General features: G+C 35.1%; 1 protein-coding gene and 1 long non-coding RNA gene across 4 annotated transcripts; both read right to left on the bottom strand.

Moving 5' to 3' along the window:
* Window positions 1-19: 19 nt before the first annotated feature.
* Window positions 20-11,011, bottom strand: znf395a (zinc finger protein 395a). Of its 3 annotated transcripts, none has more exons than XM_073826762.1 (10): window positions 10,775-10,912; window positions 6,891-7,124; window positions 6,603-6,790; window positions 6,412-6,518; window positions 4,876-5,069; window positions 4,690-4,790; window positions 4,368-4,599; window positions 4,138-4,251; window positions 3,470-3,588; window positions 20-1,340 (listed from the first exon to the last, which is right to left on the bottom strand). In XM_073826762.1, exons 2-10 carry the CDS (start codon window positions 7,032-7,034, stop codon window positions 1,229-1,231), a joined length of 1,311 nt encoding a protein of 436 aa, XP_073682863.1. In that variant the 5' UTR covers window positions 7,035-7,124; window positions 10,775-10,912; the 3' UTR covers window positions 20-1,228. The 3 variants fall into 3 exon arrangements, with proteins under 3 accessions (XP_073682863.1, XP_073682864.1, XP_073682862.1); XM_073826763.1 differs by having other exon boundaries at window positions 21-1,340; window positions 4,138-4,236; window positions 10,884-11,011; XM_073826761.1 differs by having other exon boundaries at window positions 21-1,340; window positions 10,884-11,011.
* A 4,331-nt stretch (window positions 11,012-15,342) lies between these two features.
* LOC141296315 (uncharacterized) lies at window positions 15,343-16,676 on the bottom strand. The gene is made up of 4 exons (XR_012341225.1): window positions 16,531-16,676; window positions 16,359-16,421; window positions 16,135-16,217; window positions 15,343-16,023 (listed from the first exon to the last, which is right to left on the bottom strand). It is a non-coding gene; the product is annotated as an uncharacterized lncRNA (long non-coding RNA).
* Between the last annotated feature and the right edge of the window lie 268 nt (window positions 16,677-16,944).

Genomic DNA, 16,944 nt, shown 5'->3' on the forward strand with positions numbered 1-16,944 from the left:
CTTGTTTGCACAAAAGTTTATTTAAAAAAGGCATCAAGCAACATACGTTTCATGAAAAGAAAATTATACTTTTATCTTGAACAGGTCTTTTCATAAAAGGAAATACTTTGGAAGTACTTTACAAAATGTACAAAAAGATTGTTCTCCATGAGGTTCATCATGTCCTTAAACAGCTATGACCACGACTGTCAAAAATCGTCAGGGGAAGGTACATTCAGTTTTATGTTGTCAAAGCATCAAGCTTTGCAAATGTTGAGCTACACATAAAAACAAAAAAGATGATGTATAGAACAGTTATACAATGTAAGAAAATATTTGGACCCAGTATTAAGTGTATAAACCAAACAGCTGGTTACAAGTTTCTCATAAATCGTCAACAGATTAATTTCACATTATTTCACGCAGACGTATATGATGTATAATCTTGCGGAGATTCTCTTTGGCAAGAACACAATCCAAACAGACGAACAGCCAGTGAGCAGACTGGGGCAAAAAGCACAAAAGTAAACGAATAATTGTATCAGCTCATGCATGTGACAGAAATCTCATCTCATTCCACAGAAGTATAACCTGTGACATAGAAATACACTGATAATGACATATGATTTTACACATCGCAGATATCAAAATCGTAATACAAAATCCTTTTTTCTTCCTTTTTCCTGCACTGGAAATTGAAGAAAAAACTGCTTCTCAGCAGGTAAACATGGCATACATGAACATAAATGTTATATGCTATTGAAACATTTATTCTGCCATCTTGTTTATCTACAATTAATCATAAGCTGCCAATTTTGCCCCTGAAAGCAATGGACTGTGGTAAAAAAATCTCCTGTCTTATATTAGCAATTAAGTCGGAATGATAAGTAAACTTTCCATCTGTGTCTGATGACGACATAAAAAAAAGAAGTATATGGCTGCTGCTGTTGTATATGGCTGTTTAATGCTTGTACAAGGAAGATTAGACTTCTTCAGTTCTTGATATAAGATGCAGGAAGACTGCAGGAGTTTGTGGGGCAGAGGATGTCCTTTTTGCTTTAGCATTCTTCCAGCACCAACATGGTTCCTTAGCATGTTTCAAAAAACACGTAATCGTGATAAAAAGTAGAAAAAGTTTTAAGTCACAAAGGTGCTCTTTTGGTTTCTTCCAACCATAGTTCCAGGTGAGATCACCTCTTGTGGGACTCTGTAAGGTTAGTGTTCTGTATCCATCAGTCTGAAGAAGGATTCAGTCGAGGAATCTCTGACAGGCCTTTTTCCAGCGGCAGGCGGTGCACCACTGGTCTCGGTGTTCAATGCCGTACACCTTTCGGCATTTCTTGGCTTCGCCCCGAATCCTCCTGTTAGTATGAAAAAAAAAAATTCACAGTTAAACACATTTTAAAGGTGCGCTGTGCAATTTACACTACATGTTATACGTTTGGAGTTTTTTTTTTTAAGAAATTACTACTTCTATTTAGTAAGGATGCATTATATTTCATCAAAATTGGCAGTATTGGCTGTTACAAAAGATCTCCGTTTCAAAAATAAGTTCTTTTCAACGTTTTATTTATTAAAGAAGCCTGAAAACAAAAGTATCACAGTTTCCGCAGAAATATTAAGCAGCTGTTTTTAACATTAGGCCTATTTGGACAGTAACTGTTTCTCATGGGTACCTAAGGTATTTCCAGCATTTGCGGGGTCTAGTCAGTGGCTTTATTGACATCCGAACCCATAATGTCTGTTTTTCGCCTACCACCCTTGTAAAAAAAATTCCTCCCTGAACTTGACCCGAATGAATCCATCAGAAATATAATGTACTGTACAAGATTTGTATTTAATAGTTTATGTTGCTGCCTACCTTAAACTGCTTTAAAATACTTTTTTCTACATCAATCTACACTCCATACACCATAATGACAAAGCAAAAACAGAATTGTCACCTCTTCGTAAATTTATTAAAAATAAAAAACTGAAAGTACATTGCATAAGTATTCATACCCTTAACACAGTACTTAGCTGAAGCACCTTTACAGTCTCAAATCTTTTTGGTATGGTGTGACAAGCTTTGCACATCAGCATTTAGCAATTATCTGCCATTCTTCTTATCTTTTCACCTCTCAAGCGCTTCCAGGTTTGATTGCCACACATTTTCAGATTTTGCCAAAAATATTTGATAGGGTTCAAGCCCACGCTCTTGCTGGGCCACTCAAGTACCTTCACAGAGTTGTCTATAAGCCACTCTTGCTTTGTGCTTAGGGTCATTGTCCTGTTGGAAGGTGAACCTTCTGCCCAGTCTGAGATTTTGAATGCTCTAGACTGGGTTTTCATTAAAGCCATTTCAATATTTTGGTGCATTGAGCTTTCCTTCTACTCTGACAAGTCCCTCAGTCCCTACCACTGAAAAACAGCCACACAGCATGAGAATGATATTACCTCACTTTACTTTTGGGATGGTACTCTTGGTATTGAGACCAGAGAATCTTGTTTCTGTAGGTGCTTTTTTTTCCAAATCCCAAGTGTGTTTTCATGTGTCTTCACTGAGGAAAGGATTGAGTTTGTAAAGACCGGATTGGAGTGTTGCAGTGATGTTTGTCCTTCTGTATCTCCACATATGATCATGAAGCTCAACTAGAGTGACTATCAGGTTCTTGGTCACCACTCTAACCAAGGCTCCTATCCATCAATTGCTCAGTTTGGCCAGGAGGCCAGCTCTAGGAAGAGTCCTCGTTGTTTCAATCTTCTTCCATTAAAGGAAACAGAGACTACATGCTTCTGTGAATCTTCAATGCAGCAGAATTTTTTTTCTGAATCCCTTCCCAGATGTGTGGTTTGATGCAATCCTGTTTTATGAGCTCTTTACCTCAGGGCTTAGTTTTTGCTCTGATATGCATTTTCAGCTGTTAGACCTTTTATTAAGACGTGTGTGCCTTTCCAAATCATACCTATTCATTTAAATTTGCCACAGGTTAACTTCTATAAGCAACATGAACGCTCCTGAGCTAAACTTCAACTGTTCCAGATAAGGGTTTGAATACTTATGCAACGGAATCATTTAAGTTTTTAACCTTTTTTTTTTTTGCTTGTATAGAGTTTCAATTGATGTGGAAAAAAGGAATTTAAAGCAGTTTAACATAAGGCAGCAACATAACAAAACATGAAAAAAATGAAGGGGTTTGAATACTTTTGCAAGACACTGTATTTATTATTACAATTTTATCAGTTACTCTTATTTTTTTTCCTGCCCGCCCAATTTCGGTTACATCAACAAAAAAGGCATTATAGGTGGAGAAATGTAGTACACTTTGATAGAAAAATGATAAAAACTTAATATTTTTTCTTCAGAATAATTGGTAGTCATCAGCTGTGCACAAAATGGCAATCATTTTTCAAACTCAAATTTTTTTTAATCCAACATAAAAGTCTATAATTAAGATTGACATTAACAATAAGAGTTTGAATAATTACTAAAAACACAAACAAATCTCACCTTGAAGTGCAATGGTTTCTTGGAGGTGAAACACTGGCAGGATGTGGCCTGAAGGTGGCATTGTTATTTTGGAGCCACTGTTCGCCAACACTAACTGAACGACGGCGGAATGGTGAGCCCTGGGGAGCAAAGAAAGAGAGAGAGACCACCATTAGTCAGAATGACGCACTGCAGGTTATATTACAGCTTCAAACACAACAGTACAAACAAAAATCATTGCAGCTAAAGCGTGAAGTGTTTTGGCTATAAATTTCAAATAAAAACTGTAGATATTTTACATGCAATAAGGTCATTACATGACACATTATTGTATTTTTGCATGATTTTTCATCTTAGGGACAAGCATGTGTTTAGACAAAGAGAACCCAGTGTTCTTAACACCACTAGATGGCGTTGCAATACCATCCACATTTCTTGTGGGCGGAACAAAGGACACAAAAACAACATGTGCATGTCACTCCCATTTCCAGTGCGAAAACACAGAACGCCTTTGAGACCATGTGGTGCTTTGTATGTTCTGAAGGCCTCAGAGAAAACGTTACATAACCACTCCATTACATATACATTATATATATACTGCTAGAGAAATGGCTATTTTAAGACATCTGTGCTGAGATTTCTCTAGCCTTGTAGATGATAATGCAATCAGTTAATGAAGAAAACCTCACCTGTTTGCTCTGGTGAACTGTGAGAGATGGAGTCCAATGACAGGACACAGGAACAGACACTGGTTTGCTCTGAGTCACAACCTGAACGGGTGGAGGAGCCTGAGGAATCGACATCTGCGTATTAAACAGTCATGTTTGTTCTATGTGAATCAGTGATCAGATCTTTGAAGGCACTAAATGCCCTCAAGAGAAACACGTTAATTACATTACAGCAATGTCAAGCATTTTACCTGGTAGGAGTGCTCAGAATGGACCTGCCAGAAGCTGCCTGGGGCAGACTGGCTGAGTGGGCTGGGATGGAGCATTTCAGGGGTGGAGGGAGAGGGGGACGTGTGCCGGCTGGGACTGGATGGAGAAGTGCAGGAGGGCCGCTGGCCACCAGAGGGAGTGGTCTGTTCCAAATCCTGATAGACTTCAGTGTAGTAAAAGTCTTCTTCCCTTTGGGAGTGCTCATCACTTTGTCTGCAAGAAACAGTACATTGCATGATTAGATAAAATCTAAAAAAATTGCTGCATTTATTGTTTAGTACATATGGTTTTTGTGATACTTACCCAAGATGAGAATTTCGGATGTGACGTTTGATGCCCACTACTGTGGTCAGTATTTTGCCGCAATTTGGCCACAAGCACCGATATGCAACTTTTACGGAGTTCTAGAGGGTGCAAAATAACAAAAAGTTCAGCTACGTACATAAAACAACACACAATATATTAATTTCTTTAGGTTTTACAACATGCCTTGCGTTTCCTTGGAGTTGGCTCATTGAACAACATTTGGTCCAGTTCCATGTCCAGGCCTTCATCAACAGGAGGGGCGCTCTTGTCCATCTCTGCGATGGGTGGGGATGGAGCGGGGCTTCCATTTCCATGGTCGCAGCTCCAATATCCACCATCAGACAGTTCACCACCACCATTCTCCATTCCACACAAAGCTAATACAAATAAAAAAAGAGAGGCAAATGAGCAGATGTGCTTCATCAATAATGTAAATGTATATATATATATATATATATAAGCACGTTGTACACTTTTCTATATAGTATAGATTACTTGTAGAATTTATATATTTACTGTAGAATTTAATTAATTCATTTTATATATATATATATATATGAACTAATAATTACATATATAAAGTACATGTTGTAGACATTAAACATAATTTACAATATTTAAATGTAATACATAATAAACAAGTAGTATAAATACATCACTGTTTGGCTATCAGTGATTTTTTCAGTGATTTTTAAGAAGTTAAATGCTTCAGTGGAGTACAGATGCCTTAATTAGATCAAAAGAGACAAATAATATTATCATATTACAAAAGATTTGTTTCAAATAAATGCTGTTCTTTTGATTTTTTTCCCCATTCAGAATCCTAAAAAAAATATTATCAATCATAATTTCTTGAGCACCAATTTAGCCTATCAGACAGAATTCAGCATTATCATTTGAAAATATAAAAACAAACATTTTTTTACAATATTCCACAAAGTTACAGTTTTTAATGTATTTTGGCTCAAATGAACGCAGCCTTTGTAAGCATTCTTTCGAAACAAAACAATAAAAATCTAATTTATATGATTGGTAACACAATAATTACAATAATGTTCAGTAGTTAACTACATTGGTTAACATGAACCAAGAATTAAGCATTTATTAATCTTAGTTAATGTTAATTTCAGTATTTAATAATGCATTATTAAAATCAAAAGTGTTTGTTAACATTAGTTAATGCACTGTGAATTAACATGAACAAACAATGAACGTCTGTATTTTTTATTAACTAACATTAACAAAGATAAATAGTGTAATACATGTATTATTCATTGTTTGTTCATGTACATTAATACATCAACTAATGTTAACAAATGACATCTTATGATTTATGCATTGAATTACATATTATTTACATTTTATTCAGAAGTTTCAAAATTTTAGTTTATGCAGGATCTAATTTACTTTGGTTAGGATCCTTCAGGAATGATTAAATTTTATAATTATAAATATTATATAACAAGTAATTTATTTAAAAAAAAAAACAGTAGTGTATTTTGTATTAATAAAAAAAAAAGTAAATATTTTTTTTCCCCACATTATTTTCGTTTTACTAATGAAAACTGTACGTGCAGTTGTTAACGATTTCTTCTTGCTGACTAACACCTATCTCAGCAAGCATTGAGCAATCCCAGCTGGTTTATGCCAGATTTGCGCATTACATTGCTGCTTGCGACTTTAGGAAACAAACAAACATTAATGCAATGTTCCACTAACCTTGAGTTGTGCTCCCTGGAGCCAAGTGTTGGATGACTGGACTGCACGACAAACTCGTAAGCACCATTGCAGCCATAATCTCATCCATGTCCACCGTCTCTGGACTCCTGCAGAGTCAAAGTAGAGTTATAAGAGTGCTTCTCAATCAGAAGATCAGCATTCGTCATTTAGACAACTACAGCAGGACGCACCTTTTTGGCACATCAATGGACGAAGAGACTGAGGAGGTAGAGCTGGACATAGGGCTCGTCCACACGTCTTCCAGCTTGCGATGAACATGCTGGTTGAGCTGCGGCAGGAAGATAGACACTTCATTGTCCACGTGGTTATGCTGTTCAACCACACCTCCACATTCTTGACCTCCGCAGTGCACATACACCTGAAACATAACAGCCAAAATGCCATTGTTGACATTGTGTACCACGCCTAACTGAGAATACCATTCATATTTTGATGTAATCTATAAAGATAAAGCTTACCTTCTGTCCCGGGTAAAGCTTGCTTCTGTGAAGCCCACTGTCTGGGCATCCATGGGGTCCCATTTCTGTTAGGCCCTCAGCTGAGGAACCACACACCAGGGTGCCCAATGGGGAGCGTTTCCCAAGTCTGGTCTTTGGGACCATTTTCTTTTTCTAGCGCCTTGTATCTTCTTGACTGCTTTGAAGAACTCCTGATGGAGATTCAGCAGTGCTTTTCAAACGACGAACAGGAAGCTGAGAAGAGAAAACCAACAGATGATTACTGTTTGGGCAGATCAGCACATTTTATTGCCAGAAAGAGCGCCTGATGTTTTGTAGATAGCAATTTTGTGTATGTCTCATTTGGTGGTTTTATTGTGTATATATAAGGAATAGGTCAAAAATTATCTCTGTTAGGACACCCTCCTCTCTAGATAGCAGTATCAGCACTGAAAGTTGAAAAACCCAACGGTTGAAAAGTTCTACCCAAACAGAAGACATTTAAATATGATTTAATAATATGTCTAAAAGTGTAATGAACATATCAACAGATATATCAACCTTTATTAGTATTAGTCTTAAAGGAGTAGTTCACTTTCAGAACAAAACTTTACAGATAATGTACTCACCCCCTTGTCATCCAAGATGTTCATGTCTTTCTTCAGTCGTAAGGAAATTATGCCTTTTGAGGAAAGCATTTCAGGATTTCTCTCCATATAATGGACTTCTATGGTGCCCCTGAGTTTGAACTTCCAAAATGCAGCTTCAAATAGCTCTAAACAATCACAGCCGAGAAAAAAAAGGTCTTATCTAGCAAAAACATTGGTTATTTTCTAAAAAAAAAAAATTACAATTTATATACTTTTCAACCTCAAATGCTCATCTGGTCTAGCTCTGTGTGTACTCTGTGTAGAGATTAAAAAGTATATAAATTGTAAATGTTTTTAGAAAATAACCAATCGTTTCGCTAGATAAGACCCTTCTTCCTCGGCTGGGATCATTTAGAGCCCTTTGAAGCTGCATTTAAACTGCATTTTGGAAGTTCAAACTCGGGGGCACCATAGAAGTTCATTATATGGGGAGAAATCCTGAAATGTTGTCCTCAAAATGTATGATTTCCTTACGACTGAAGAAAGAAAGACATGAACATCTTGGATGACAAGGGGGTGAGAATATTATCTGTACATTTTTGTTCTGAAAGTGAACTACTTTAACATTGCTGTCACCTGTTGAATCTCATCTGTGAAATCAGTGTGAGTCACCAACCATCTTTCTGTGAAACATCCTGCAACTAAGTGGCAAACTATTAAGACATCACAAGACGAATGATGCAAAATTTGAAGTTTACGTGCAACTCTGCACAATGACTGTGAGTCACTGTCAGCACAGAACGAACCAGGCCAAAACTACTTTAACTGATGCAAGTTATAAAACTGCTATAGTCATGTTGGCCTGTAATGTCAGAATGTTCACCAGTTAAGGGCACAGAGGAATTAACCATTATTACCAGCTGCTGTTGGGTATTAAGTTTCCTCGGTTCCAGTAAAGGGTGATTCAGAGTAATTCTAACTGACTGAAGAGAAAAATTTCCTTGGTTGCCAAATACTACACATTTGACAGCATGAAAAAGAGAATATAAAGTCTTGTATACACTACAAGTCAAAAGTTTTCGAACAGTAAGATTTTTAATGTTTTCTAAAAAAGTCTGCATTTTAATGTTTTGCTCATCAAGCCTGCATTTATTTGATTCAAAGTACAGTTTTAGCAGTAAAATTGTGAAATATTTTTAATATTTAATATAACTATTTTCTATATGAATATGTTTAAAATGTAATTTATTCCTGTGATTTCAAAGCTGAATTTTTAGCATCAGTACTCCAGTCACACGATCCTTCAGAAATCATTCTAATATTCTTATTTGCTGCTCAAAAAGCATTTCTTATAATTATTGTTGAAAACTGCTAGAATTTATCTGAAACAGAAATCTTTTGTAACATTATAAATGTTTCTACATCTTTCTATTCTATTTTTTTTTTCTCAATTTTATGAACAGCAAATCAGCATATTAGAATGATTTCTTAAGGACATGTGACACTGAAGACTACAGTAGCACTGCTGAAAATGTAGTTTTATCACAGGAATAAATTACATTTAAAAAAATATTCAAATAGAAAGCAGTAATTTCAAAAAAATATTTCACAATATTGCTGCGTTTACTGTATGTTGGAGCAAATAAATACAGGCTTGGTGAGCAGAAGAGACTTCTTTAAAAATATTAAAAATTAAAAACTTTTGACTGGTAGTGTATTTTAAATTTGTATTATGTATAAACCAATGCAAACAGAATAATAGAGGTGAATAAGATGCGCTTCATCCAAAATGTATATATATATTAGTAGATGCTAAAAGGTGACAGTAAATACATTTATAATGCTACTGAAGATGTGTTTCAAATAGAAGGTTCTTTTGAACTTTCGATTCATGAACAAATCCTGAAAAGAAATGTCAGTTTCCACATATTAAAACATTTTTCAACATTTTATAAGAAATATTTACTGTATACTAGATTATTTCTGTATTGTATATTAGTAACTTGTATTAGACAACTGAATAACATTTCAAACTATCAAAACTGATGATGATACTTGATGTTGCTATATGATTTACTTCATATTGTGATTTGACCTCGTCTTGACATGTCAGTGTTGCACAATATGCAGCGGTTACACAGAATGTACAGTATCCAAAGCAGATGTGAATGATTAAAATGCTACTTCTTGTTTTTTGCGTCTAATAAGAACTAAGAGAAAGAAATGAAAGAGTTTTTATGCAAATGCCTTTTATTTACATCCAGCCTGCAACAAAATCCGTTTTCCTTTCGTAAATATGTTAAAAGATCGCAGTCTAATTATATAAGGGAGATTGTAAAAGTTAAAAGAATATAAAATGTGTATGACGTCGTGAATTTGTTACACGAATGCGAAAGTTCCATTAATTTCCACTAACCGGTTCTTTGCAGAGAACCGGTTCAAGTAACGACTCGGTTATTCAATTACGTCATAACGTAATACGTCATAGCGTGGTCCCCGACACACCGGCGTGGCATATAACATGTTTCTGAAACATTCCCAAGAGGCCATACAAGCACGTAGCAGTCTATTTACAGTTTGATATTAATACATGTGACTGAACGTATCGCAGTCATTGTAATGCATGCAATCATGATTCAGCTCATAAAAAAAAAAATCAGTTGCAGCTTCTAACTCAAGTTCTATTAAACCAACTCTACTCTGCCTCGTGTGAACTTACGTACAGAACACGCATAAATGTTTTATTCGTAACATTTCTAATGTTTGGCTTGGCTATTAAAACTCATGTTCGAAAGACACCCAGTTCGATTCATTCACGTTTCGTGAACAGGCTCAACTCATTGAAGATTTATCTAGTTCAAAAGAACCGTTTGTTCAGGAATCGGACATCGCTTATTCAGAAGATTAATAACAGCCCATGCGCTGTTCCCTGTTCCCCACATGCTCGCAGGCGCGTTGCAGAGGCGACGCGACTAGAACGCGCAGCAGGAGCAGATTATCCTTCCAGTAGTCATTCAAAGCATTATATGCTGTCTTTGCAAAACTGAACAGACTATAGCAGCTGGACACTTAATCTCATGCGGAAAAGTTCGTTTTTGTAGATTTTACGCTCGACATATTGAACCAACTGACTTTTTCTATTCTGCTTTTACATAAAAAATGCAAAAGTTAACAGCTGCGTTGATATTGAATTAGTACAACAGGACTAAAAACATTCTTTCACCAAAAAGGTGTGCATCGAAGCACAACGTTGCATAAACAAGCCACAAGTATCAAACATCCAAACGCCTTTGATAATAATTCTCTGTAACTAACCTTAATGGCACCAAACAATGCCGTCTTGACTGAGAAGCACACAGAGCAACGAAAAGACACGAATGCATTTAAACGAAGGAAAAACTTTCAATGAACGCTGCTCACGTACCTTTGCCAAATTTCAACACACCCCCTTTCCACAAGGCTTGCTCTGACCGGCTGTAACTTGAAAATGTCCTTTTTCAGAGCCCAGAACGGCTTGTGTTCAGGTATTCAAAAACCCGGCCTGGATTTGTACAGTTACACGTGATTGTACTTGCTTGATAAAGGACTAAAACCGTAAGAACGCCGCTATTAAACCATTTTATTTAAATCCACAGTGTTCACTTTAACCGCCAGAGATGATGTTTGAGTTAGTTTTAATCCGCATTTCTTCCGTTTTCACTGAGATGAGACGATCCTGCGTTATCCAGTGCCGGGTTTTCCCCTCAGCGCCTTCTAGCGGGCTTCTGCTCTTGTAGTAAACAACCTGACCATGTGGTAGGAACGTCGACGCTCATTGGCTAAAAACCGCTTTCCAAGACACACGCCCTACAATTCCAACTTGTTTACGCAGAAGTTGAGGAAGGGTCAAGAAACACAATGGGCACACATAGGACACTGTATTTCATGTACTCCTACACCACTTTTATTAAATCTCTGCGGCTTTGCAGTACTCCTATACAATGCATTTAAACTGGAATGCAGAGAAACAACGTGCAAATGGCTGCATTGTTGCAGCTCTGCAAATAATGGTTTAAAACGTGAACTCCTGCAACGTTTGTTATATTTTTATGCTTTGTATTTCATGACATGAAGTGTGCATTAAACCTGCAATCGTTTAATAATCATATATGTGTCTGCAAAGTGCAGGATTTGTCCTTGTGCATATGTGTACATTGTGTACTTATGGCTGGGTGATGCACTGTAGCCTATGCATTTCCTTCGTTGGATTAACCCTTGGGGTCATCTTTGACGTGTTTTCAGAAAAGAATATGCTATAAATACATGCTGTTGTGAAATATACAACAAGCCAAGTGATTCAAATGCAAAGATTTAGCCAGAGGTGTCTTCATGTTTTCAAATAAATCGAATAAACTGTGTTTTGTTTTCAACTGATTTCCAAAATTATTCAGTACACCCTTCGGAACCAGAAAATACAAACAACAATCTAAAAACAAACGAGAGTCAATTAATTGTAATGGTTTACTATGAGAGGGTTAATAAATTGTCAATCTCGTCAATGTTTACTTAACAGCATGTATGTTGTCTTTAAATGTACAATAGAACGCATGTTAAAGTTAAGTAGCTGTATTTTCATTCTTTTTCTTTTTTTTCAGTAGCTGTGTTTTCTGAAGGGGGATGGTATGAAAGGGTTACATAATACGAGCTTTCCCAGTCCGGTGGCATCGCCGCCGCACGCCATTGGTCGAACGCTGTGACGCGACTTCCCACGCGCTGCGCTCGTGCATCAGTTGAGGCCAATAAACGCGTACGTGCGCGAAAGCACGTCCACGTACAAGAACATACAGAACCCGCGTTCTGCACGTCGCCGGCCACAGATCTTGGTGCGTTTCTCAAAGACAGGCGTCACGTGAAGAGGGGCTTTAAACATGACAAGTGTTTTATTTTTGTTATTTATTTACTCACCGTCGAACGTGAGTATGAAGCGCTACGGAAAATAGGTCAAATATTGTAGGTCAAAGAAATGTTTTTAAATATATGGGATGTTCTACAGAATTGGTCGAAAGTCAGAGTTGGAAACGTCTTGAAAAAAAATGTATGTATGCAAATTGTATAATATCCAAGGTACACATTTCTAGTAATTGTGCAGTTAATTCTTATATTGTATTTTCAGAAAGTTTTGGATTTGTCACTACCGAAACACAGTGATAATAATTTAATTAGAAGAGTTGTATTGACCTATTAAGAATTTGCTTACATCGAGGCTACAATCATTAACATATACTTTTAACAATATTTCTAGTGTAATTTATGAGATTGATTGTATTTTAAATACAATTATTCTTTGTAAAAGACAAAAAGTTGATCATATTGATTTAAACTGAAGAAGTTGAATATACATTGAACCGAAAACTATCATAACATCTTATTTTCAGCTGATAATTCAGTATACTTTGTTTTTGTCAAAACATCCCATGTTTCAGTAGTGACATTTTTTGCAGTGACAGTAATGCTTTGGTAGCGACCACATCACATTACGAAATTTTTACTTGTGTACTGAAACATACTAAAATACAACATTTATTTTCCCCAAATAAAGGATTATGTGTCCCCTTTTTCACTAACGAAACAACGATGACGTTTTGGTTGTGACTGTTTCGGTAGTGACAATATTAGGAAATAACACCCCCCCAAAAAATACAATTATGTCACTACCGGAACTTCACCAAATGTTTCAGTTGTAACTGTTTTGTTATTGACAATTTTAGGGAATAACACCCAAAAAAGCAAAGATGTCACTACCGAAACACCACCAAAAGTTTTGTTTTGTGACTTCTTTGGTATTTACAATTTTAACAAATAACACCCAAAAAAGCAAACATGTCACTACCAAAACACCACCAAATGTTTCAGTATTGACAATTTTATGGGAAAACATCCAGAAAGGCAAACAAACACGTCACTACCGAAACACCACCAAATGTTTTAATTGTGACTGTTTCGGTAGTGACAATTTTAGTTAATAACACCCAAAAAAGCAAACATGTCACTACCAAAACACCAGTATTGACAATTTTATGGGATAACATCCAAAAAAGTAACAATGATGTTACTATCGAAACTTCACCTATTGTTTTGGTCATGACTGTTTCGGTAGTGACAATTTTAGGGAATAAGACCCTAAAAAACAATTTTGTCACTATCGAAATGCCACAAAATGTTTTGGTACTGACTTTTTTGGTAGACAATTTTAGATACTTCAGTAGTGACATGAAAAATGCAGGACATTTTCATAAGTTGAAATTTAGGTTGAAAGTACCCAATAAAATATGATATATATATATATATATATATATATATATATATATATATATATAGCTTATTAATATTTACTAATATTTTAAATATTATTCAAATATCCACATTCAATAGATAATAGAATGATCTTAGTAAACATCTAAGATTGGAATACTTAAATATTTTAAATGTGTTTTTAATTGTGGGACAGCAGAAAATTCTGTAGAATGGACAACATATTTAAAGGATGTTGTCACTTCCACGATTTTGACATGTTTTGGCAGCAATGTGTGACTTAATAAATAGACAAATGTGTTTCCAAGTATGATAAATGCATGATGCAACCTTCTGATTTTTTTATTTTCACAGTGTATTAGTATTTGTGATTGTGCATAAGAAAAAAAAAATTAATTACACACATTAAGAATTTATTAGATAAGACATGCATATTTAAGATCTTGTAACATCAACATTAGGTTTTCCTAATCTTGAAAGAACTGGTTCAAAACAAAATGTCCACCTGAAGATGAATCAAAACACTCCTAATAATGTTTGGTGAGACCGAGAGCCCAGATAATATTAATAAATGCAACACATTGTCAAAATGTCTTGCACAATTGTGTGGTAAATGCCCCTATATTGAATGCCTCCCTTTATGTTACCTAATATTAGATATAGACTACCAGTCAAAAGTTTTTGCACAGTAAGATTTTTAATGCTTTTCAAAGACGTCTCTTCTGCTCACTAAACCTGCATTTATTTGATCCAAAACACAGTAAACATTTTCCACAATAATACTGATTTTCCTATTTTAAATAACTGCTTTCTATTTGAATATATTTTAAAATGTAAATTATTCCTGTGATCAAAGCTACATTTTCAGTATGATTACTCCAGGCTTCAGTGACACATGATCCTTCAGAAATCATTCTAATATGCTGATTTATTTACATAAATTACATTTTATATATTACACTTTAAAATATATTCAAATAGAAAACAGTTATTTTAAATAGTAAAACTATTTCAAAATTGTACTGTTTTGCTGTACTTTGAATCAAATAAATGCAAGCTTGGTGAGCAGAAAAAAACTTTGTTAAAAAAAAAAAAACATTCAAAGTCTTATGTTCCAAAACTTTATTACATAATATATAACTTTTTATATATTGTTATGAGTTCAATATAGTGTCTATTTAATATAAAAATCACTGACAAAAAAAAACAGATGTCAAAAATGACTAAATGTAGTTTAAAACCATGTGCTTACACAAAAACTAGGTAGAAATGTATTTTTCTTTTAAACCTACAAAATGTTTGACTTGATTTCTTCATATTTTATGAAAATCATGCATTTTTGAGTTAGTAAAATAGTTTCTTGCATGTTCTTTATACTACTCAGACTTAAGCAGATTTAGCAAATCCTAATGCAGTTTTCACTGCTCCTTATTAAAAAAAAAATTACTAATTATTTCAAATATTATTTAAGAATTTCAGCTTCTAAATGCCTCCATAAAAGTTAAAAAGGGAAGAAAATTAAAAGTCCTAATTCTATGGAAATATTTAACCTGAATAAAAGAATGAAGTAAATCTCACCAGAACAAGGAGGGTTAATTCTAAAGAATTTGCTGCTTTAATTACATCATTAATGCCCACTGCAGTTCATACATTTGTTCAAAACCTAAAAGTACTCACACTGCCATTTAAATCCATAAAGTTAGACATATACACCCAGTCGATCTGAGAGATAATCTATATTGCACCCCTACTAAGAATGAATATGAATACAGAATAATTTCACAATACTGGGCTTCACTAGAAAAAAATAAAGGGAAAATCTTCATTTCTTTGTCTCTCTGGTAGTGATGCCGATCTGGTCAGGATGGAGATTTGATCTGTGACCACTGAATAGAGATCCCTATTTTTCAAAACAGGTGTGGCCAGAAGATCAGGCTCACTCTCCTGAGAGATACTGACCATTCTTGTCTGAAACTTTGCAGAAGGATTCAGCTTTGAATCAGTATATTCAATGCTGAGGGACAGATCGGGGGCTCCTATAGTTCCTATAGTCTCGAAGTTTAATGGGCACTTATGGGAGTCAGTCTCACAAAGCAGGACCTCAGCCTGGCTCCGGAAGCATACAAAAACAATTTTGTCCAAACAGTGAAAGGTTTTGTTTAGTATAAGCATGTCAGGTTGCATAATAAAGATGCTGGAACTGTCCGCAGGTTTGTTTCCATCATTCAAAGTTGGTGGTGTTACGCCTACAGCAGCAACTCTATTTTTATCATCTGAATTAAAAAATAATAAGAGAGGTACTTAAATGTTTGCATTGACATGTGAAATTTCACTCAACGAGTATTTTAATTTAAAAACACAACAGGGTCACCCAAAGTGCTTACAGTTTCTTAGATAGATTGAAGTGTTACTGAACGGTCAGTCGTTGTTCCAACGCCGCCATTTATTTGAGCTGGTAAGGTCGAACCTGCAGAAAGCACAGATATATAGTCATACATCAGATCATCCTGTATATTTCTCATGTGTACTAAGAAGTGATTTCGCTGGGATTAAATGACTCTTGTGGTTTGAATTCCTTGCAATTATCTTTTTTGTCCTAGAGACATACCGTGAGTAAGAGTGTGACTTCTCCAGGGTCTGTACTCAAGGCCACCTTCCACAGCCTCTAAACCTACAAAGATGAGATTAAAGTGCATCGTCTGAGTGGGGTTGATAGCATTGCTAAGAGAACAGCTATTCATATGCAAAAGAAATTGATTGTCTTTGACAAGTCAGTTTACCGATTTCATCTTCTGTGATGTCGTAAGCAGCAGGGTTTTGTCTGGCACCATTTGCGTCGCCCATTTTGGCCTGATTAATCGAGAATTATAGTTGAGTGCAAGATTTAAAATCACAGTTATATGATAGTTTATAGAAAAGTATAAAATAGTAATATTGAGAAAATGTTTTACAATTTAATAATAAATAAATTTAATAATATATATGTTATAAAAATATAATAAATGTTGTTCATTGAACTTTCTATTCATCAAAGAATCCAAAAAAAAAAAAAAAAAAAAAATCACAGTTTCCACAAAAATATTAAAAAATATAAAAGCACCAAAAAGTGTTTTGAATAAGAACATTGATGCTGAAAATTGAAAGTTTTGCCATCACAAGAAAAAAAAAAACTACATTTTAAAATATATTCAAAT

The sequence above is a fragment of the Garra rufa genome, chromosome 21 (genome assembly GCF_049309525.1).
Source record: "Garra rufa chromosome 21, GarRuf1.0, whole genome shotgun sequence".
NCBI lineage: Eukaryota > Metazoa > Chordata > Actinopteri > Cypriniformes > Cyprinidae > Garra > Garra rufa.